General features: G+C 42.7%; 1 protein-coding gene across 2 annotated transcripts in view; it reads right to left on the reverse strand.

The window, feature by feature from the left end:
* Window positions 1–338: 338 nt before the first annotated feature.
* Window positions 339–24,890, reverse strand: part of ZNF521 (zinc finger protein 521) — a 283,784-nt gene continuing 259,232 nt past the window's right edge. For both annotated transcript variants that reach the window (XM_082667726.1, XM_082667725.1), the window contains exon 8: window positions 339–1,109. In XM_082667726.1, coding sequence (XP_082523852.1) covers window positions 1,080–1,109 — 30 coding nt within the window. In that variant the 3' untranslated portion in view covers window positions 339–1,079. The remainder of the gene's footprint in view (window positions 1,110–24,890) is intronic.

A 24,890-nucleotide genomic window follows, 5' to 3' on the forward strand; every position in this document is an offset into this window, starting at 1 on the left:
AATTGGGCTGCAAATTATGCAGAAAACAGCCATCACATCCATCTGTGATGTCAAAATCCTCCAGTACAATGTGACCTGGTAGGATCTGCAAGAGGAAGAAGTACATCGGGTCTGATTCCTTCCCTATGCGATGTGATGAATCTCCTCCCAGCTGCTTTTGGCCCAGCGTGGAAAGCTTAAATATGATTGAGGTTATGCCTGGGATATTCTCAAGAGCAGAACTCATTTCCAAGGGTGCGGGCAATTAGATTTTTTTTAATGGCAGAGTAACTAGAAAAAGAAAACACACAAATACACTCATACCTAATGGTAAACTGAATTTATTTCCTCTTGGAAAACAATTCCAGTAATCTCCAGGTTCAGACCGCAGAGTAAACATTAATAACAGTAACATACAGGTTAGTTCAACTGATTCAAGAATTTGGCTGTGTGAAATCATTAAGGAAAACCTTGAACACTCAAAGCTTCAAATGTATCCAGGAAAAAAAAAATTCTTTGACAGTCTACATAACAACTATTGCATATATAGTGATGCTACCTGTCACATTGCAAGGCTTACAAATATATATACGGGCCTTATCCAGCTGTGGGGTTCTGTGAGAACATCTCTTCATGGTTTGCAAGAATCTTCAGCAATAAAAAATAGTCTTGGGTTTAACTGTTGATATACCAAAAGAGAAATTCTAGGCTTAAGTGTTAAGAAAAGGAAGTCCAAACATAGTCTCCTGTGTAACAGGGTTGTTTTAATCTGTCTTCCTTGAAAATACTTTCTCTTAAGCCATTTTGCTCACATTTTTTTAAAAATCTTGCCTGAATAGGGCCCAAGTCCACTTGTCTTTATAAGACCATTTTAGTATCAGACGACATAATACATGTGAGACACTTTATATACAGGGGGTCTATCCGGTGCTCAAAAGTTCAAACACATGAACATCCAACAGTTTTGATAATACAAGTTTTATGGTACAATACAATGTTTCTGAATAATATACATTAACAATGAAAGTTTCGTGCAAAGAGTAAAATATGTTCCCTTTTTGTGCCACAAAAGTCATTCTCCTTGAGAGACCATGCTTGCACTAACTGCTGTGTTGGGTCATCGTATGATTCTGTAATGAAAGAGGGGGAAAAAAAAAAACCTTAAGTGATTGTATTTTCATCAAACCAAGTATCTATAAATGCTGATTGATTTATAATGACCTAAATACTGTATTTCTGCACCCAGATGAATCGGTGCTCATGGGACCGGCTCCTCCCCTCCCCCAGTGGGAGCCAGGATGGAAGGGCGGGGCCAGGGGTCTCCCCTTTCTCTGCCTCTGTTTTGCTTCCCCGGAGACCGCCGCCCTACCTTCCACCATCTCTTCTTATCAGGATACGACCGTCTTTTCAAATGCCTGGGTAGCACTATTTTAACACTTATATTTATCTGTGCATCATTTCCATTCATTACAGATGCTTTTGTTCTACTCACTCTTAGAAGGTGAACGTCTTAACAGCAGAGGCTCTATCTGTCCCTGAATATAGACTTTACGGGCAAGAACAGCCTGGCCGACAACTGACAGAGAGGACAGGAAGCTTCTTCAGTCCCTCTCCTTGGGGTGGGCTTGGTGCTGGGTCCCATCCTGGCGCAGGAGCAGATCACAGCAGCCTGCAACCTCCCCCGTCCCCAGCGGGTGCAGTCCTTGTTGTATTCTGGTGGCCTCCTCTCCATCCACACAGCATGTCCCCTTTCTGAGCCAACATCCCAGTTCCAAATTGTGAGCCGGCAACTGGGATTCCTGGGTAACTTATAACTACAAGCCAGGCCCTGGGGGTGAACACTGGGCCCCAGACCTGGGCCTATGGCGTGCACAGGGGATGGTCACAGGTCCACGGGACTTTCATTCGGAGCAAACGCCTGGAGATGGCCTGATGTGCACCTTCCCTCCGCTGTGCCTCCCCTGAGCCTCGTTCTCCCACCTCTCCCAGTCGACCCCCTTCCCCATCCCTTCTGATCAGAACCTTGAGGTCTACCACAAAACACTACCACTTCATGCTCATCCCGTCTAAAACTGCTTTCCCCCTTCTCTGATTTCCCACTGTGCTTTATCCTGCTTATATCGTACGCATCCGGGGTCTCGTGGTTATCTGCAATTTCGGCTCTCTCCCTGTGTCTGTAATTTTGGTCTTCATTCACTTATTCAAGAGATGCAAGCGTCTCTTGCATCCTGGTATCACCACCAGGCATAGCCCCCAGGATTGCAGCACTCAGCAAAGCGGGTCTGGCCAATTGAACGACTGACAAGCTAGGCAAGGGCCACTGACGGGAGAAGGACGGTCCCTGCCTTCACATCTTTAGAGTGTTCACAGTCTCAAGAAAGTCACGTGGGCACATGATGGTAAAGCAACCTGGTGGGATTATATTAGAAATGATCATAGGAGTATCATGCGCGCCTAACCCTGCCTGGCCTTTGGGGAAGGCTTTGCAGTGGACATAACTCGTGACATTTTAGTTGAGGCTGGAATACTATGAATGAATATGAATGAAGAGGCATTTGGGATGCAGGGCGGGCATTCCAGGCCAAAGACCCACGTGGGTAAAGGCAAAGAAGAATATGCAAGGTATGTTCGTGGACCTGCAACGCGTTCAGTTTGGTTGGAATCTTCTCAAGTGTCCAGAACCAAGCATGCTGATGAGAAATAAAGATAGAGAAAAGTTTGCGGCCAGATTATGAAGAGCCCTCTGTACCTGGCTAAGGAGTTCAGGCTTTGTCTTGTAGGGAAAGAGGAGCTATGGAAAGTCTGCAACAGAGGGCTTTGTCTCAGAGATCTTTGTTATCTTTTCATCCCCCACCAAACTAGCAAAATGCCTGCCCGATGAGTAAAGGATGCAGGACCAGAGGCTTGGCTCTCAGGGTTGCCCAGCTGGGGCTAAGAGCACCAATGAAGGAGACATGAGTCTTGTGAAAAGGACCCAGGTCTTCCGTTCCCTATTTCAAACTAAGCCCATTTTGTAAGAAGATTGACAGCAAATAATGAGGATGTTATTTCACTCAGCCTTATTTAAAACATACCATTTTTATTAATTCAGTAAAAGACAAGCTGGATTTTAAATTTTTCTTTAGTAGTCCTCGCCTAAAAGTACATACAGGAGCAGACCGGTTTTATGCCAACTCTTTTTTTCTTTGTATTGATTCTAAATAAATACTTCTGCAAATTATTTTTCACCAACACGTAGACATAAAGGGTAATCAAAATACTGATGAGACTAAGAAACATTGCTATCCCCTTAAATATCAACATAATTATGATCAAAGAGGTTATAAACAGTAAAAAAAAGTTCAATTACTCAAAATGCACTGTCTAAACTTTTTCATGCATTTTCCTATCTCAAAGAGTCAAGCCTGATCTTACAGAAAGGTGCTTTTTTTTTTAATAATTTAAAAAATTAAGAAAATAAATACAAGAATCTATGACAATAGTTATCTAAATGGTAGAACGTTGACTGACAGGAGGATGTGTGATTACTTTTTATCATAAAGTAAAAAACATAAATCAGTTTAATAACATTATTTAAAAATATTTAAGCGCTTACTATAGACATTCCACATTCAATCGAATTTTAGTGGTTAATAAAGGAAGCTATACTGCAATCTATCCTGTGTTCTTCTATGTGCCTATATTAAGATACTGCAGAACAAAAACCTAACACAAGTTGGCCATAATAGTTGGCAACAGTTGTTTCTTGGATGCTTTCATCCTAAACCAAAGCCATACAAGTCTCTTCGGAGCTGCAAAGAAATGAACACATATGAATCACTTATTGCAACAGATTGAAGTTGCTACTATAAAGGATGTATGCTTTGCACATAAAGAGAAAAAAATATATATCATTTGAGAGAAGGACAAGGGTACGGCTTGCAAAATTCAAGATTCAACAAAACTAAAGAGCTGTAATACAAATCACGTCTAAATGGGAAATCTAGCATGAAACATGGTAAAGGCAGAAAGTTCTCTCGGTGTAGAGATACCTGTATACCATTGAGATCACTTTTTGTCCTTCTTTTTCTTTTTTTCTCCACATCAGCTGAGAGTGAGGTCAGGCCTCCCAGTCCTGGCTCACCATTGTCTGTGATTCTCAAGGTGGCAACTGGGCATATTTGCATTGAAAACAAAACAAACAGGTGATTCTGATCCAGTCCTCAAGGGCTTGTCCTCACCACTTCTGAGGATCTTTGGGATGTGACTGTTTCCCTCCTCCACGCAGTACTTTGAGTCACTGAAAATACAAATGGCCTGATTTCATCTTCTGGAGGAAGGAAGGAATGTCTGAGCTGCACAGGTTACTGGGTTGGTTTTTAGGGGTTGGAGAGAAAGATGAGGAGTGTTTGTCTCCAGACTTCACTGAAGGTCCAAGGATAAGAGAAACAAGAAGTTGCTTCATGGGAGCCTTCCACCTATTTGGTGTGTTTTTAAAATCACAGACAGAAAGGGAGACAAGAAGCGAGTGGGAAAGATGAAAAGTAGACCAGAGAAGCGCTAAGCCCAAGGAGAGGGCAGGTGCCTGCCCTATCTCCTCCCCACACCCCGCCACACCACAGAGCCCTTCCTGAGCCCCTGCAGCACAGGCGGGGACGCGCAGGGCGAGAAAAGGCTGCCAGGCCACGCGCAAGCAGCCTTCTCCTCTACGAGTTTTCTGTTCTTTGGGTCTGGAGGAAACCACTACGCTAGAACAAAGCAGTGGGTAATCTCACCAATTTTACACAGCAATTCACAGTCCCCAAGGTACTTTAATGCAATGACAGGTTATGAGAAAAAATATCTGTTCCAATGAAGGGAAAGTGTTTTACATAATCGAGGAGAACATCAGTGCAACATCGACGCGGGCTGGGGGGGTGATGACAGAAAAGGAAGTTGGAAGAGAAGAAAACTTCTGCAATCCCACAGAGAGCCATATTCTACTCTGCAAAAAGCCATCTCTTGGAGACCCCACGTCTAAGTAACCGAAAATTGCAAACCATTAATCCCAGTTATGAACAGTTGTTTTACACGAGGGGGGTTTGTGTTAAAAAAAAAATCAAATTCACAACACACCTTAAAGCTTAAAAGACGATCCATCTAGGTATGATACTTTAATAGCCAGGTTTAAAACAACAACAGAAACACTCTTTACTGAAAAGGGCCCCATTTAGAAGGAGTTTGTTCTATCTTTTTTTCTCTAAAATGTGAAATTAGACTTAGAAAGCTAAAAAACAGATGAGGACCTTAAAAATTCCCTTCTAGCACTATGAATTTCTTTAAAAATATGAGATGCCTTTCATTTTACAAGACTGGAATTCTCATTTTGGGCTTGGCACGCTAACACATGATTAATTCAGCCTCCTCCTTTCAGAGGGCTGACCACATTTACTGGTCAAACGGTTTAATCCTATTTAAAATGCAATCCAAGCAAAATATTTTTAAATTAAAAAAAAAAAAACAACCCACCATCCCCTGTAACTGTTCACCTTGGCCAAACTATCCCATTTTCCTGTGATCTTGATGTGAATTTGAATATCTGTACCTATAACAAAGATGAAGTTAAGCTCTGGAGGAAAGCCAGGGGGAATCTACCTTCCCAGGGTAGAAAAATTAAGTCCCTAGCCCCAAAAACGGTGCCACAGCTTGCCCTCGCTTGTCCAATATTTTGACAGACCACGTCTCGTTGTCTGTGCTTTGTAGCCCTCTGTTGGTATCGGCAAAATGTTACATAGCAGTGATAATAAAAATAAAAACTGTCAGAATGGAAGTTTTGTGAGCTTTGTTGATTCAAAGATGTTAATCATTTTTACCATGAGTTGTGTATTTATAGCCTTTTGTCTCAAATTCTGACAAGCTTTTAAAACTAAGAAAAAGAGACAGCATGCTATTTTAAAAAGGAATGAAAAAAAAAATATAACAAGCTTTCCACTAATTCACCATGCCATTAGAATCCCGAATTTAAACTGCAGTTGTATTCAATTTAAATGAGATGTTTTCCAACCAGAAGAAATAGTAGGCAATTGTGGCTTTGCAACAATGTGAGGCGGGAAGAAATAAAAGACACAGAAGGATTAAATGTGGCTGTTTCTTTCAACAGATGGTGACAGCACCATGGCAGCATGTTGTTTTTTCTTTAGTTGAAGAACGCACACATCCGTAATCAATCATCACTGATTAACTAATTATATTACCCTTCCTTTTATCACGAGGGCTGGACCTTTATCTGTAAGCACTATGGATAGCCTGCGTGCTTTCATTTTTCTAGAAGCATATCCCAGTACACATACAGTCGTGCAGTTACAGGCTGCAAACAGCATTCTACATTATCGTTCACCTTTAAGCACTACTGCTTTTTTTTTTTTTAATTTTTTATTTATTTTTTTAAACACAAGCAATTGGTTTCCAACAGCCTGGATAATAAGTCTTTTGACCTGCATTCTTCTTTGACCCATTAAGGTCACCCTGTGCTCGGGCATATAGCTGACTTAGGAGATGCCTGCGAGTCCTACATTTTATCTCCTGCCCACTCAAAATAAAGCTTTCTTTAAATGTGTCTGCACGGGTCCCTGAAGGCCAAAGAGGCATCCCCGTAGCGGGCAGTGGAGGGACAGAAGCTTCTGCCTTTATTAATGAATGCAGACCATTATGAGTCTGGCTGGCTCCTTCCCTGTTCCCAGAAGCATATACTGTACGTGACTTAAAATGCTAGAATATTGACACAAAGCGAGCCGGGCACCCCTAAGGAAAATTACTCCTTGGATATAATGTAGGCTCGTAACAGCTATTAGAGTACAAAATAAAACCCTCCGGGATCAAACTGACATATACCGCATTCTACCTAGTCCTCAAACATTAGAAGAATTTCTTTGTGAAGGCGCTCTCAAGGACAGCATTAAACTGACTTTTGTAGCAAATCTGCAGCAGCTTTTTGGCTTAGAGCTTTTAGTACTAAATCTCGGGTTTGAATCAATATAAGTACTATATCTTCTACATTAATCAATACATTTGGTTCAATACATGTTCTATTAAATTATACTTTCTAATCAAGATTTTTACATTTCCACCCTCTCTCTTTTTTTCATTCCCAAGTTCTTTTGCTAGTAAAACAGCTTTAGGAGTGTATCTAGCTAATGGAGAGAGGATACTGGGTGATCTCCCCCATAGGTTAGAGAAAAAAATACAATGGCGAAGAGTAGCCTTTGTCTTGATAAGGTTAACAGGATGTGAAGGCAATAAATTAACATTTTCCAAGTCCACATGACTACCGAAGTACTCATACTTTTAAATTAATTAAAAGTGAATTGCTTCAGCTTTGGAAGTACTGTTAGAATGTTCTAAAAATCACCCAAACCATCCAAAATACCAGTTAGACCCCGTTCTACCACCCCAAAGTTTCCCTTGTCTACAAATCATATACGTCTTAGCTGGAGAAGTTTGGGGTAATTGCGTCTTTATGGGCCCTACCTGGCAAACGTCAGGAACATATATGTGGGTACGTGCATTTTGGTGAGATACATTTTAATGAATGTTCTTCAAAGACAAATGTATAGTATTTCCCAAAGTGCTCTGACAGTCTAAAAGACATATTCACATGATGGATGTTCATGACCAGGGTGGCTGGCTGACTCACGATTTTTACTTTGGCAGGATTCACTAAAATGAGGTTCTACACTTATTTTGATAAACAGCAATGGGATTTCCCAAACCGTCTGTCACGATATGCTTTTGCCCCTCTCTTTAATGCCATGGATGTTGCATTTATGATCATGTTTGCCCTGACAGAATTTCCCTTTTTATTTTTTCATATGGTAATGTCATCACTACGAACTTAGAGAGACACTGATGCATTTTCTTTCGACATTTAACAGTTCACATGGGCTTGGCCTGACATCTCAAAGCATTTTCTGGATGACACTAAGCTGTATTAAAGCAAAAGGTGAAATGGTATCATCACAAGTGATCAGAAAAATACACGATATTAAGGAAAAGGACTATTAGGTTATTTAGTTTGTCCCCTTGTTGGACAAAAATTGTTTTATAAAGTTCACACTCTAGGCTAGTTTTAAATGCTTTTGGCAATGAAGCTTCTATCACACCTCCCATAGGAAACAATTTCACATTCTAATAAACCTCACTGAAGGACTTTTTTTGTATTTGCTGTTCTTTGGACATTCATGCTAAATATGCCTAGAAAAGGTTGGGCTGAGGTAACTCTGAAGCATGTGGACACTGGCATGTTTATGAGTTTATGTTCAGAAGGCTTGACCATGTATCTGTAGTATAAAGTTCTTCTATCGCACCCAGAGAAACCAAAAACACAATCCAGTAAGCTATTTCTTAGTCATTATACAAAATATGTCATTCAACTGCTTTGTTCTAGAGAGAGATGCCTACAAATTAAATAGATTCTAGAAGGCCAGTGGGACCAGGTTTCCCAACCGCAGCAGTACTGGAATGTCGAGGGGGACTAGTCTTGGCTCTAGGGGTCTGCCCTGTGCCCAGTAGGATGTTAGCAGCATCCCTGGCCTCTGTCAACAACATGCCAGGGGCACCTTCCCAGTCGTGACAGCCAGAAATCTCTAGACCTTGCCACATAGCCCCTGGGGGAAAAATCATCCCCAGGTGAGGCCCACTGCTTCCAGTGTTTTGAAAACACGTTGAGCTTGCCGCGCCTGCTTGAGGATGCGACCTAGTCTTCAGTCTCAGAGCTATCTCCCCCCGTCAAATTACAAAAAAAAAAAAAAAGGGACAGCAAGAGGGACACATATATGCCACATGGAACTATGGCATGGCATTTAAAAAGATGGTCAATGGTGAGAATGGGCATTTGCTGAGAAGTCAGGGAAAGGATTCTTCGAGATAGATAATAAATGGCATTGCCTGTATAAATAATCATCTCTCCAAAAATGTCCACTCATTCAGCAGTTTACTAAGACCTTCCATGTACCATCAATGAACAAAGGTGGCACATTTTAGTGGCACTTAATCAGTGCTGCTTTAGAAATATTTACAATCTAATAAGTATAAAGGGACCCAAATATTAAAATCTGGAAATTACTATTTAGGCTATGGAAACCATTCCCTACTCTGAACGAAACGCAAAGCCATCATCCCTCATTTGCTGGTCGAGCCAACAAGACCTGTAAGTGATACTTCAGAATAAAAAAGAAATGGTTTCAGAGCTGGGAGAGTTCTAGCAGCATCTGTTCCAACATCTCATTTTATAGGTGAGGAAATTAAGTCCCAGAGAGTTTAAGCCAACTCTCAAGGTCTTACAGCCACTGCAGCGGCTGAGCTGGCTTGTGGGAAGAAGCAATTGTCGAGCGGTTCAGGTCGCTATGTTCTCATCCCCGGGCTGGGCTGGCTGCAGAGACTACAGCCGCTCACCGTCAGGGCATTCACCAGGGACAGGAGGACACGGTGCCATGGGCCACAGAGAAAGGGCGCCTCACCTCCTGGGCTTAGTTCTCAGAGGAGTCGCACTTGCCCGGTGCTGGAGTGGGAGGTTAGAAGAGGGTGACGGGCTCCAGGGGGAGAGACCAAGCAGGAGCCAGGCTGAGAGTGGCCGAGGGCAGGGTACTGGTCCCTGTGGGCCTGAAGATCCGTGAGGCTGGGCAGGGAGGTAGGGGTCACTTCAAACAGAGCCTATTTTCACCACAGGTGCTCTTTTGTTTACAACAGCAAACCAAGCTGGGAAAGCCAATGGTGGTGAACGATATCTTGAGAATACCTACCTAAAGCCAGCCTAGCCTTAGTCTAATGTGAGTCTTCAGAAGCCTAAGCAAAGACTAATTTTTAAAGGAATGCCATGTCCAAATTGCTAATGTAGAGCAATGTTTAGTATTTTGACAATTAAACACTTCAGAGAAATAGAACAAGCCACGCTGGTCCACCAGCTTCAAAAGGACAAATACTGATGATGGGTCATACATGACGATGTGAACTTCGTAACCATTTCATTTCTCATTACGAGCCTAAAAATGGTAGTAAAGGGGATTCCCTAGTGGCCCAGTGGTTAGGACTCTGCTTTCACTGCCAAGGGTGCAGGTTCGATCCCTGGTTGGGGAACTAAAATCCTGCAAGCCACACAGCGTGGCCCAAAATTTAAATTAATTAATTAATTAAAAATAAATAAATAAATAAATAAAATACATGAAAAGAAATGGTAGTAAAATTTCAGTCGCTACCTGACCCCTATCTGTTTTGCATATGGAACAGGCTTGAAATTTCCCTTCTTTGAACTGACAGGAGCATGCACTATCCACTACATTGAGGAAAAAGAAAAAAAAAGGTGCCGAATTAGAAGAATAGGTTAAAAAGAGCAAAATAGCCACTGGGAAATACATTAAAAGTACAAAGTTTATTTCTAAAAGAGAATAATGAGTTGAGCTACCTGTTTACACGCATGGAGGCAACGGAAAATTTAAATCAAATTGCAGAGAGCCAGCAAAAATGAAAGAGAGGCCAGAGCTTAAAGATTCTGCTCAGATTCTAGAATTGCAGGATCCAGCGCATTGTGGGACAGAAGGCTTTGATAGGCAATACAGTCTAATAAGATATTCAGGGATTAAGTCAGTGCTTCACAGACAGATGTGTCCATGTGCCAGTTGTTGCTAAGCTTTAATTTTTCCCCCTGTAATGTTTAATTTATCACACTGGTGCTTTCTAAACTAGAACACCTGTAAACCAGGTTAAGAATGACCTCCTTCCAATTTTACATCCGTGAACAGTGCCCCTTCTTCGTGCTCTAATTGTAGATACCTTAAAGATAAATCTGTGGAATGAAGGAAAAAGAAGGCTTGGCTGACACTGAAATGTGTTCATCTTGGGTGAATGCAAATTTCCTCTCTGCCTGGCTCTGGGTGTACACACTGACTCATGGTGCTCAAGTCATATTCAAGCCCCCCGCCCCATCCCAAGTCAAACACAATTAAACAAACTTCTGCTAAATATTTAACAGCCTCGTGTAGTAATTAGCAGCAAATAATGGGAGCTTAAATTGATAATTGCTCAGAACTGTCCTCTTGCAAACATTACACATTTCCTGCTCCTCCCTTTTCTCTTAGACTTTGAATCCCAGAAGGTTTTTTGTAAAGGGTTTAGTTAGTGAAATTACCCATCGTCACATTACTTGGCCCAAGATCTTGCAGTCAAGTTAGGTTGCCTGACCATCAGCAGCAAGATTCCGCCTGCATGACTTACTTCACGTCTGTTTTTGAAATCCATTGAAAGTTATGTACCTGAAAGCTGTTGGAACAGGGCATTGATGTAAAAACTGACTGGCAGGCTTAGGATTTAAACTCTGTCCGCCGGACTCAAAAGGTCATCTGATTAGAATGGGAGAAGCACAAGGCATAGTAATTTATATTCAAAGGGTAACCTTTCTAGGGAGGGGGAGGAAGCACGAACTCTTCCTGCTTTTCCACTTGATATGGACAAGGATTCCCTTCAACCAATTCCCAATAATTATGAAGAATAGTTTATTGAACTTGGGCAAAGAGCAAAAGAAATGCCACTTCCTTGTAGTGTATTATTTCTTTTAGTAAAAACACTGCCACACTCTCTAGGAGGTAAACTCACAGTAAGAGTAAGTCAACATGTTATAAATCATGAAGAATAACAGAAAACAACCTTTCCCCACCATAGGCAACCGAATGCTTGTCTACTAGGGCGTTTGCTCTAGTAAATATACATACAAAGAATAGAACTGTGAAAAGACGATATGTTGGTTTCCAAAATTTCCATAATGAAACGGCAGAAGGATGAGTGTGTGTGTGCACATGTGCATGTGTGTACACTCGTGCCTATGCTGGATGTTGGCATGAGTGTGTGCTGTGGAGCCGGGAGAGAGGTACATTCCTGCATGGGTTCTACAGGTAAAATCCCTGGTGTCTGCCTTTGATCTTTGGGGGAAGTCCCCCAGGGCTCATATTCCTGCATGGAGAATGCAATCAGAAGGAGCCCCAAGTAGGCCTCGCTTTAAATTCTAAGAAAGTCCTTTTAAAATGCGAATATTTCACAAGCCCAATTCCATTTGGGTGTCTCTCACTTTCAATTAAAAAAAAAAAATAATCCCGGTTTGGAGAGAAGAGAAATAATTCTGTACTTAAGTTTGGTGCTTTTTTCCTGGCTTGCTCTCTTTCCTTTCCCTCCCCCTTGCATGTTTTGTGTCCTGCAGAAAGCTTCAAGCCCATTTCTTTAATAATGTCCTGCCTCGCGTCCCCTGAAATCACCCGTCTGTTAGCCAGTGCACACAGGCAGGAAGAGAGGGAATCAGGAATGCCAAGTGCATCCCTTATTCTACATGGAACCTTGTTGGGTCTTAACATACACTTGGATTCCCTCTTGTGCCTCATCTCTTCTTGTCCCAGAAGCTTTCAGGTCTTAAAACGGCAGAGCTGCCCACCACTCTGGCCAAGAAGAGCCTTTATTCGCTTCATAAACCCACACGTTAAACTCCCGTTCTCTTCCCATTTCCTGGGCATCTTTTCTGACGCTGCTTCTCGGTCTCTGTGGAACAGTCTCCTCACCCCTCATGGTGCACTGAGCTTCTAGAAAGACAGCCCTTGAGTTCCCCCCCGACAAAGCTGTAGCTATGGTGACAGTAATCTATAACCCTCACATCCTTAGATAATTTGCTGCTCCAAGTTAATTTTAATTCATTACAATAAAGCAATATAATTAAAAAAATAAGTCCTTAAAGTGAAGTATTTAACATGATCCTGGAAAGGAAGACAGCTTCCGCTAACAGAGGCCCAGGCAGCAGGCATGGTGTACGCTCGCTCTCTCGTGCAAATTCAAAGGTGAGCTGTAAACAAGCCCACGCACCAACGCCGCTGCCGGGCAGAAAGGACTGGGCGGCAGGAGGCCTCTTTCTAATCAGTCCTCAAAGGAACCTGCCACACAGAAGTGGCACTTATTCTAATTTAAAGCCCTCATGCTTGCTTCAGTGTTGCAAAATTTATAAAAGAATAACTTCATTAAACCGCCTGGTACTTCAAACACAAATGCAAACCAGCCACAACATAGAAGGAGCTGGCCAAGAGGAAGAGAAATATTCCCAGAGTTGTTAACTCAGATATTCAAATCCAGTCTGCATTTGGGCGCTTCTCCTTCTGAGGATGGGTTTGCCCTGGAACTTTCCTCCACCAAGGATTTCTGTGCCATGGTCCTTTACTTCTATCCTGAGGGCCAGCTGCCCCTGTTAAGTCTGCTTAATAACACTTAAAATCATCCAAAGCGGTTCGGCAAGGCACGCCCCTTGCAGAAATACATCTGGCAGTACCTAAATGAATGCTATTCAGTGCTCCTTTCCTGGTCTGCAGAAAAGATTGATTCTGAACGTGCCACGATTACAGTCCCCATTTACTTGGGTATATATTTCAAACTCACCTAAGTTGTTGAAAAACTAATGCAAAAACATTTTTTTCTCCTTACCCTCGGTCCTCCAGAAAGCCAGCAATAATAAGGGTTAAGTGGAAACATTCTGCTGAATTCATGCACGGCAATGGAGAAAAGTGATTGTCACATCCTAAAACACACACTTTTAAAGAAAATTCTTTTTCTCCCCTGAATCAAAGAAATGCCACAGTAAAAGAACTTCAGGCTAGATTCCTAAGCTACAATGCAGTTTGTGTCAGAACACACATCATTTCATGCTGAACTGTCAGCATTTCTCCAAATCATTTTTTTTCTTTTTGGATGCAATGAAAAGACAAACCTAGAAACCTGTACAAAACCTCCAAGCCCCTGTGCAAGTATGCATCACACACAAATTGGTCTATGCATTGAGAGCCTGGGGTCCCAATGATGAAGAACTCCTTTCCTGTTCAGTGTTTCTCATCACCCAGGTCCAAACGTGTGCTAAGATTTTGCTTCAAAGAGAAGAAAGTAGGCAATCACAAAGCTTGCAAATGGTAATCCATGGATGGATAAGAGGTAATGACCTTAGGGTGAAATCTCTTAAGGCGGATTTCTCCAAGGCGAATACCAGAAGACTGTTTATCCCAGCTGTCCTTCAGAACTGAGGAGGCGTTCTTGCTTTTGGTAAGAAGAGAGACCTATTATAGGATATTCATGCCAGGCTGACTGGAGGACAGACTGACACAGTAGATGTGAATGTTAAAGTTATCACCACAAAAATGCAGCATGATGTGTTTTGTATTATTCCTATTCCTAGGATAAACAAAGACTGAAATTAACTCTCCATCTTTATAAATTTGTTTTACAGTGCTGAAGGCTCTTTTACATTCACATCATGCGATATGTTGGAGAAGGTAAGCTTGTATTATTTTTCCGCTCCATGAATAAAACAGGGCTAATCAGATGGAATGAATGAGCTAATTCAATTACAGGCAGCCTTTATTATACACTAAAATATGGATTATTGATCTTGTGGAGTTGGCAATGCAGGATGCAAATTCAGTGAGCAAAACCTGCAGGTTTGAGTTTGGCTGTTTTTAACTCATGCTCAAGTCTGCTGGAACTGTTCTCGCTTTGGAAAAAAACCACCAAAAGAAAACAACCCTAACTACTTAAACCCAGGGCTTCACAAGGGACCAGATGAAAGGTTAAGTCAGAGGGCTGGCCTGGGAGCCTGAGCAGGTCCCGGAGTGGGAGTGCGGATGTAAGCTCTGTCATAGTCCGACAATGGAGGGAGGAGACGTGGGCCGGCTCTTTGGGCCCGTCTGTGCAGTGGTAAGCGAAAACTTATTTGGGAGACTGAAATGTACTTCACAGGCATCTTGCTGCAGATGTAATCAAGTCGTGTAGGAAGCAAGAACGCCTTGTGGCGGCCCTGCACTCGTGAGACGGGCTTGTTTGCAATGCAACGCTGCACCGTCCTAGCAAACTCCTTTTGTCTTTCATCTTCGGAAAAAAAAATGCAGTAGCCAACCCTCGTTCGAAAGAAGGCAGCTCTGAATATGAGGTCACGTGGGAGGAAAGCCTACGGCAGCAAACGCGAAAGGGAGAAAAGAAGGTGAGCTCTGATATATCAATGTCTATTGATACACCTCTGTTGTGCCTTCCCATTTCCCTTATAAACCTGCCCCGAGACTCTATGGCCTGCTGGGTGCCATTTGTACTCCGCTCCGGAGCGCAGACCAGACTGGCTCCTGGATTCCTTGTAAACTTCTCCCAGCTTCTCCTTCACAGCGCCAACGCTCCTTCTTTTGACGGGGTTCACATCCTCTCTACCTCTTTATGGGCCACAGCTGAGTGCCCCCCACATGGCAACACAGACGAAAATATGCTCTTTTCTCCTCTGTTTTTAAAAACAGCCCAGAAACGGGTTCTGTGTTTTGGTAGGCATCCCTCCAAAGCATAGGTAAGTGTACATGTGGCCTGTTTTCGAAAAAGCTTCCAATGAAAGGGAGGAAGGAGGGATGCCTAACAATACTGCGCAAAGTTGCAGACTGTTCGGCTACAGTCCAGAAAATGAATCCAATTTTTCATTCTGTCATTATAAATATTTCATTGCAAATGGTACTGATTTTCTGCAACTGTGGTTAAGCAAAGGGCCTCTGTGTGGATATTTAAGAAAAGAAAAAAGGAGGAAGACAACGAGGAAGAAGGGAGGGGGAATGAAAGGTTAGCAACCAATTAATTTCTTACTTTCAATGTAAAAGATTCTGGGAGAAATTCAACAGTGATGTAGTGTGTGACTCAAAGAAGAAGAAAAAAAACATTTACTCTGCTCTTCTTCTGACAGTTTCTCATAAAATATCTGCAGTCCATCTATCTTTTAGTACTCCAGGCTCCTCGGGAGAGCAGAAAATGGTGGTTTAAAGCTCTCTTCAGTGCCAGTCTGCGGGAGATTGCTTTCCACAGGACTCCCGCTGATGGAGGCCTAGGGGAAGAGGCCCAGGAGTTATTCAATCAGCCCGAGACTCTGGGGCGGCTGGGGGTCCTTTGAGGGCTGATTAGAAAGCTGCCCTCCTGTTGCCTGCCTCGGAACAGAACGAAATGAGCAGCCTCTTGCTGAGCAGATTCTGCAAGAAGGAATTTCACCTGTCATGGAGTTTGTCAGAATTTCAGGATTTATCTTGGTGCAAAATTAATAAAATACCAACCAGGATTTCAGGCTGACTACTCAGCTTTGTCATCTCCAAGTGATCTTTCACCCAAGAAAACCTGGACATGGAGTACAGCCATCCCTGCCCTACTTCTCCTTTGGAGGGTGAGCGAGATGACGGGACGAATACCAGCCAGACGCCAGGATGAGATTCTGAACCAATTACACACAAGGCTGAATTACAGTGTGGGTGCTACTGTCTTAGTGGGTGACCTCTCACCTCACCACTGGAGCTCTGAAGGCTCTTTGGAATAAGCCCGAGTCTGGAGTAGAAAAAGGCCATTTCTGCAGTTTATAACACAGTAGTTTCCCTATGGCATCACATCTGTTAAATTCATATACTGGTGTCCCAGGCCTGGATTTGATTTATCTTATTCAAGGAGGACTAACAATGGACTCTGTTAAGAGCACATATTGTGAAACATTACACATTAATCTTGCTTCAGCCATGCTCGAGGAGGTGCAGGGTCATCTTTTGTTTGAACCCACACTGTCCTCCTGCCCCATCACCCTCTGGGCTCCCAGCAGAGTGGGGAGTGGGAAGAAGCGGGGAGGGGAGCAGGGAGGCAGGGGCACGAGGGGCTGGAACAGGGTGGGAGCAAACCACTGCTGGCTCCAGGCTGCAGCGAGTTTGGAAGTTCGGCAACCCCTGCTCATTCCGCTTCAGAAGATGGCTCACACCACACAGATGACCGCGGCTATTTTAGGTGGCGTTCTGTAAAGCCCAGGGCCTGATCATTTTGAGCAGAGGCTTTAGGTAGCCCTGAGGCAACCAGCTCTGGTTCCCAGAGTGGGTAGCATCACATCACAGAGGGGCCAGTCTGTGGGGACTGGGTTGGTGCTCACGCCACCAGCTGGTCCAAGCCCCTGGATAGAGGGGGCAAACATTTCTCAGATTCGACTCCGGACTCTGAACTCTGGTTCAGAACAGGATTAACCTGAGTCATAATGTCCACCTTGTGTTGCATCCCTGGTCTCTCACCACGGACCACAGGTGCCTCGTACTAATCGGTAATCGGCAGGGCATCCTTGGCTCCCAGAGTCTGCGATTGGTTTAAGGCCATTGCTGCTTCCCTGCCCATTTTCTAATCGACATTTTCTAAATGTAATGCGTTCCTTCCAGCTCTTCCCCTAGTTAAACGACAAGCCCGTTTTGGAGAGCCACTTTTACAAAGCAGTTAGTTAGTCGCCTGACAATATCAATACCAGGAGATCTCAGGAAAGAGTGAGTAACAGAGAGAGAGAGAGAGAGAGAGAGAGAGAGGAGTGGTGGGGGGGGCTTGCAAGCGAAGGCACAGATGGTGGGCGGGGATGCAGGGTGCTCGCAGCAGGCTTCAGTGGAGATGCATTAACTCCACAGAGGGACGAGGGCTTCCCACCAGTACTGTCATGAATTATAACTGAGTATGGGGATGAGGTCTTAGTGCCCGGCTCACGGCAAATAGACTGTTCTATTTTCCTGCACAATCACCTTTCACCCTTATAAACTCCAAGCACAGCTCAGCATACTGCTGATATTTGATAGTATCACGGTAGCCTTTTATTTGTCTAGAAGGCACACAAACTCAGCAGCTGTGCCCAGTGCTGTAAGTCAGATAATTATAAAATTAAGTTTTGGCAAAGTGAAAAAGGAAACCTTTTATGGGCGATTCGGGTTTCCGGCGAGAGATGGTCTTCTGCCATCTGAGGGGCCGCATCAAAGCAAAAGGAGGGCACGAAAGAAAGATGCCAGCCTCCCAGACACGCTGGGTACAAGGGAAAAGCCTCCCCTTTGCAAACTTTGCCCTCCTCTTACGGGAAAGCGGTTCCTGCCCAGTGACCTCCCCCATACCCTCCCTCCCTCCCTCGATGAAGTTATCAATGAAGGAGGCCTGTTATTTTAGGCAGTTTAAAATTTCACCACTTTTAAAGGACTCGTTTACCCTGCCTTTCACTCCCGTTTAAAGCTTCGGAGTTGCTGTTCTAGATGACAGCACCGCGAGCACCGCTTTTAAGCACTATTCATCTCACCCGCCACATCTCAGGCTTTCACAGAACACTGCTCTCTCCCCAATGAGGGGAACTCACTCCTTCATAGCTGCAGGGCAGAGCCTGCTACGAGCTGTAGATTCGCTGCAAATATAACAATAAAGGATACAAATGTGAATTCCTCTGAAAATACACGCATGGCTCTGAAGCCGCCTGGCCTTAGCAAACTCAGTGAAGGACAACCTATCAATCTTTCTCCAAACGTGCACCAACAGCTCACTTCATGCGGCTGGCCAAGGGATTGCCACATGCTGCTGGCCAAGGGATTGCCACATCGACGGGTCAGAGGATGCTGGAGTGGATTCTTTGCCCATTTCAGGGGATTGAGCGTTGAAGCCCATGACTACCTTCTCTCTAACTCTAACTGCCACAGCAGGTGGATATGGAAGTGGTGTTTTCCAAGAGTCCGATCGAAGTTTGTAAACACAAAGAGTCTATTCTTGGCATTGTGTCTCTGCTAATGTGAGAAGACTGATCCATGCGTAGAGCAAACATCTAAAACAGGAACACACGGGGGACTTCAACGTGCCTCCCTGGATTGCAGAATGTTCTAGAAATGTGGAGGCCCAGCTCTCGCCCAAGGATCTGCCTGCAAAGGTGCTGAGACAGAGTGCTGTCTTTGCAGGACGACTGTGCCCGCAGTTTCTCGCTCCTAACAGAGGCAGATCTTCCGGCGCTGTGGCAGCAGGCTGTCTTGGTGACACAGGAGCCGGCAGAGCCAGCAGAGCCCAGCCAAAGCGGAATGTGGCAGAGGTGATGAACATTTCCAGGGGGTGGGGGAGGGGAGGGAGTTGCAGCAGTGGCCGCAGTGCTCTTCAGTACACACTAGCTGAATGCTCCATAAGGTCGCACTGATGGCAGTTCGGAGATGGCCATCTGTCGTCAACTCTGGGCCAGACAAAAAAATAATGTAATGGCAGATCGCTAACAACAGGGCTGTTGGAGAAGGGAATGAGTCCTAGAACGGGGAGGTGGTGTTCCATCTCTTAATAGCGAAAACCAGCCATCGATATGAACATTAAGGAATTAATGGATGGAGAATTTTTAAAAACTGAGCTGGGGTGCTGTAGAAATGATTCAATGTAAATAACGTGGTTTTCGCTTAATGCAAATACCTCTGTTGTCCCTCCTTCGGTCCTATTACCCACTTGACTCCTCTTGAAAATGTGACTGGTAGGACACATGGTGAAGCAGTGAGGGCCAAATCTAGAAAAAGGTGAGCCCAGGTTGTGCCCCCAAGCATGCACACACGGATTAGGGATTTATTGGTACAAAACGGGTAATTGAAAACTCATTTACTCATGTAGTCCCAGTGAGTTCATTGTGATAATCGTGCTTATCTTTCCGTATGCTTGCCTAATTTCTAAGTGCAGTTTTATTAAAAAGCAAAATAAAGCTACTTCATCTTTAGATGCATATGAATGCTATAAAATTTTAAACTCCCTTCTTTGCTCAAGAAAAAGGGCAGCTTTGATAGGTTTTTTTTTTTTACTACTGCTTACATGTTAGGAAGAGAGAAGGTGCAGGGAGGGAGGAAGGGGGTGAGAGAGAGACTAACAGTCAAACTGAGGTGAGCCGTGCCCTATTTCTTTGTCCTATATGATCAACTTTCTGCCTTCAGTGGTAAGGCCAATCAATCCTGATTGAATTATCCAATATTAACAGCTGAAAGTGATCACAAGTAATGGTGAAAACATAGATCCAATCAATAAATCAATGCAAACGATTCAGTTCCCGGAGATCTGATCAAATAAAAGAGATAGATCAATTTAACCACTGAGCAAATTAAGTGGAAGCTGCCGTAGCACCAGTTTATTTCAAAAGCCCCGAAGGCCCACAAAGCAGAGAAATGAGGCGGAGTAGAAGCGGACCAGTTCCAGAGCCACATGTTCCCTTGATACAGTTTATACTCCTGCAGCCCTCTGAGTCCGTACGATGCGTTTAAGGACTGCGAATTCAGCCCCAAGAACAGGAGATACACAGAGGTCCAGTGGATCGGTGGCAGTGGAGAACTAAGGTATGGGGCACAGACCACCTAGGAAGAGGCAGGAAGCACACCCCACCACATGACTGTCAATATGTAACCCGGCTGTGGCAGGCCCAGACATGGTGATGGGCAAATCGTTCCAGTCTGAGGGTCCCAAAGGGAGACCACGTGATAAGGCACAAGGCAGGACAGGGTTTACAGTCTTACAGCTGGAGTGGGGATAATGAAAGGAATTTCAAGTTCTGTTAGAAATAAAAACAAAACAATTGAAAAATATAGAAAAGTTGTGAGAAGAAGATGAGTTATGAGGGGCAATAGTTTTAGAGACACTTCTTATAGATGTGCTGTGAGCAGTAAGACACACTTTTCCACTCCTCTTGTTTGCAAAAGAGAATTTCGGCCTGACTCCGAGAAAAATATGAAAACAAGCTAACACTAAAACAAACCTTTCCCCACACTCCACCCCGATCCTACCTTGTCTTATGTGGAGGGGCAAGATAAAACTTTGTTTCGGCCACTCATCTTTAATTTCGGAGGTGGGGGGGCAGGGGAGAAGGGTTAGCTTGTTTTGAAATACATTTCTGAAAGCAAATTTAAATGTTTAGTTTTACAGTTACGTGCTACAAAGAAAAACCAGAACTAAAAAGAAGCTCGACTCTTTAATCCTTTGAAAAAGATGAATGTTTAAAAGTAAGAATTTTTACCTGGAAACCAATTAACATGAAACTATGTCAAGGTATGATTAATTGGGAAATTGTTCCAGTGAACTAGAACAGAGAACTAAGGAAACATCTGACATGTCCGGGATAGAGATTTTATTTCCAAGTAATGATGGCTCTTGACTTTGTTTACTGAGGTCAGCATTAGGGAGAGGGAGGGGGTCCGGGAAGCAGAGCTCACCCAGTGCTTCCCTGTTCTACACTCTGCACTGACGGCTCAACATCGGCTACTCCACTGCACTCTCACCAGGACCCTGGGGCTTGGGCAGGATGCTCTGTTGTCTCCTACATGCCCATTTTACAGATGATAAAACGGAAGCTCAGAGTCCATCGCTTGTGAGCGGCAGTGACCAAAATCAAACTCTGGTGATTGTTCTCTGTACTTCATGCCCTTTCCCTTGTACTAAGCTGCCTACGTAGAAATCAAAGCAAAATAAAACAAATTTTAAAAAAACCCATAAAAACTATTTTGAAAATAACCATTAACTATTTGAGATTTTATGGATGGCTAACTCTCTCCCATCCACAGATACCGGAAGCATATCCGTCCTTCAAAACCAGCTTGAATGCTTCCCACACGATGACTTTCTCGATTGCCCCAGCTGGAGAATAAACATTTTCTCTTGGAATACTTAGAACAATCTATCACATATTACCTCATATGATAGTTAATCATATGTAAACCTTTTCTAGTAGACTTAACTATTATATATTTCTAATTATTTTTGATACGTCATAGAGAGCTTGGGGCCATGGTAAATTGAAAATGATAAAATTATATTTTTATAAATATTTTAAATTAATAAATATATTTTCTTACCTCAGAACGGTATAGGGATGATAGCAGTCTATAGTATGGTATCTGTGGTTTGGCCATTAACAAGGACTCTTTTTTTTTTAAAGGCTCACTTTTTTTTTTTTTAATACATTCAACCTCTTATTTTTATTTTTGGCCTCACCATGCGGCTTGCAGGATCTTAGTTCCCTGACCAGGGATCAAACCCGTGCCCCCTGTAGTGGAAGTGTGGAGTCTTAACCACTGGACACCCAGGGGATTCCCAACAAGGATTCTTCAATGCCTCAGCATGTATTACTTAATACTTTGAGACACAAACTTATATAACAATTATTAAAAGGCTAGTTTAGGTAAGGAGCTAAGTTAGTGAATGACCCAGTCAGCCACACAGCAGCCACATTTCAGTGCTGTACTGTTGTCCTATATGTCCCATTCCATATGCAGTAATTCATTTTTCTTTCAGAAATGTGACCATAAAACTTGAGCAACAGTGACGCTGTGGTGTGAAAAATACGCATCAAAATCAGGCTGATTTGGTGGGAAAGTGATTTGAGAAGATAATCAAACAGCTGTAGAGACAATTACGTATTTAAACTTCAGCGATAGCTGAAAGTCTTGGCGTATCCCTCAGAATGTCAAATCACTACTTTATTTTGTATGTAGAAAATACTGCATCCATGAATTAATGAAGGGAAGGCCAAGTATCAAAATAATCTTTGACTCAAAAAGAACTTAATACCAGAATCTCAGAGCCTCAAGTTCATGTAGGCCAATTCCCCCTCTTCCCACCGCTGGAATTCCCTCCATGTCCCTTACATTCACAACATGATGCCTCAGAGAAGTCTCTATGGGGACACATTGGAAGAGGATGATTCGATCACTGCCACTGAATTGTAGTTTTTCTAGAGGCACCAATTAAACAGTAATTACTGTATTGAAAGAAAGTGGCCTATTCAACAGGAGTTTTACAAACACACCACTTGCCCACACCTGTATAAACCACTTCGGATACAAATATGCATTGTAGGATATTATTCTTGGACCATACTATCCTTCTCTCAAAGCAGCTTCCTTAAGTTCTGCAGAAAAAGTTTTGAGGTCTATTAGGAAAACATGTGAAACAGTCAACATATTCATTTGCTTTTAAAATAACAAAATGTTCACTTAGTTCAAATAATGCACTCTTATTCCAAAGCACATCTTCCCTACCAGCATGCTAGGTGGCCTTTGAAGTATATTAAAATTCCTTGCAAGAACGGGGGAAAACTCTACCAGAAGAAATAGATTATATCCTGCCAGGAGTTACACATTACACATCCCTGGACTGGCATTTAGAACTTCTGGTCAGAAAGGTCTAGAGGTCATGCAAAGACAATAGCTTTCACACTGGCAGGTCCTAGATGGAGTATCCCATAGAAACAGAGGTTTCATCTTGCTTAATTCTAAAAGCAACTGTGGTCTGTGATGTCAAAGGATAATGCCTAAGTCCTTGATTCCTGAAGATGGACAGTGTATTATGAGGAATTATTTGAATTCTGACTAGTACTGTAAGTGATGTTAATGAAAATAACACATCTCCGTGTGTGTGTGTGTGTGTGTGTGTGTGTGTGTGTGTGTGTGTGTAATTTTATATCCAACAAAGCACTTCTATCCTCAAAAAGATGTTTTTGTGTTTTTAACTGGGTATAAACAGTGAAAGAAATGTAAATTACTTATTATGGTCATGAAATCGTTTATGCACCATTAAAAGATACACCACAGTGATGTTCCTGGGCAATTCTGAATGCTCACCCTAAACCTACCCTATTAGTCTCACTCTGATATAAGAGCCAAATAAACTATATGCTTTCAAAGCTCCAATCTCCAGTTCTTGGGCATTTGGTTTATAAAATGCCTCTTGTGCAAAGTCCTTCTTTCTGAACTACTAATTAGTGGCATAAAGATGTAGATGAGTTCAGGTGGTATGACGTGGATCAATTTCAAAATCTGCATTAATTTTCATACCGAGGCATGAACTACAGTGGGCTGGTAAAGGGGCTTCATTTTTCTACTCTGTTATTATTTTAGTTACCGATCTTATTTTCTATTGTCACCTTAATTTCACTTGATTTCCCCCCCTTATTCTAGAAATGCACAAAACTGTATTTTTTGTATACCTACCCCGACCACTTTCTATGCAGGAAATAAATCATCAATATATAAAAGTCATATTAATTCCGTCCTCTAAGCACGGGTATAAAGTGATGTGAGTAATGAAGACAAACGCACAGGACTGTGAACCTCTAAGTTCAAATCATAAAAATCAGAAAGGTCTCAAAACTAGAAGTAAAGTTAACTCTGATCCATTTTTCTTAATGTATTGAAACTAAAAGCCATTGTTATTACTAGGGATTTAAGAAAACAGACCTACATAGATATTTCAATGACTGTGGATATTAGCTGTAATGATTATCACATATTAACTATAAATACTGTTCTTATCAAAGGAATGATGTACATTTTAAGCCTGAGTATTCACATCAAGGCCAAATATGTATGATTCTGAGTTGTGGGATTGGAAAAATAAGGCTACAGCTTCAGATTATGAAAGAAGTCTTATTTGGGCCCAGATCACAATTTGAATGAATGAGTCAGAAATGTTTTGAGAGATGTTTGACCTCATAAGGTCTTAAGGACTCAGAAACAGTTTTGTGTTCGGTACTATGTCTTCTATACCAGCAGTTCCTAGTGTGGCTGGGGGACCTCCGGGGATGTCCTAGATCCTCTCAGGGAGTCTGTTAGGTCAAGACTAGTTTCACAATAACATTAAGACAATGTTTGCCCTTTATACTCTCATTACCTCATGAGTGTACAGTGGTATCTTCTAGGGGCTACTTGACATTGGAAGGTATAATTTCTCCAACAGCTAGTAGAATTGTTTATTTGTGTATTTTTGCGTTTAAAACATTTCTCAATTTTGATTTCTAATATGGAAGATATCAACAGATAGTAACCCACATAGATCAAAGCCCTTTGTGGTCTTCAGTAATTTGTGTCAAGGCATCCTGAGATCAAAGAGGTGGAGAACCCCCGGTCTATCCAGTAATGGAAGGAGAGAATACTGTACATTCCATGAAACCCTAAAATACGCCATAAAAGAAACCTGGAGTCCTGAAGGATGTGCTTAATTGCTTAGTTTTGTCTGCTGGCCAATGGGCCACAGGCCACCACTGCTGGAGTGTGGCGTTCTTTTAATGAAAGACATTCAAGTGACCAGCAGGTCAGTAGCATTAGAACCTACTAATA

Source organism: Grampus griseus, assembly GCF_964374135.1.
Source record: "Grampus griseus genome assembly, chromosome: 12".
Classification (NCBI taxonomy): domain Eukaryota; kingdom Metazoa; phylum Chordata; class Mammalia; order Artiodactyla; family Delphinidae; genus Grampus; species Grampus griseus.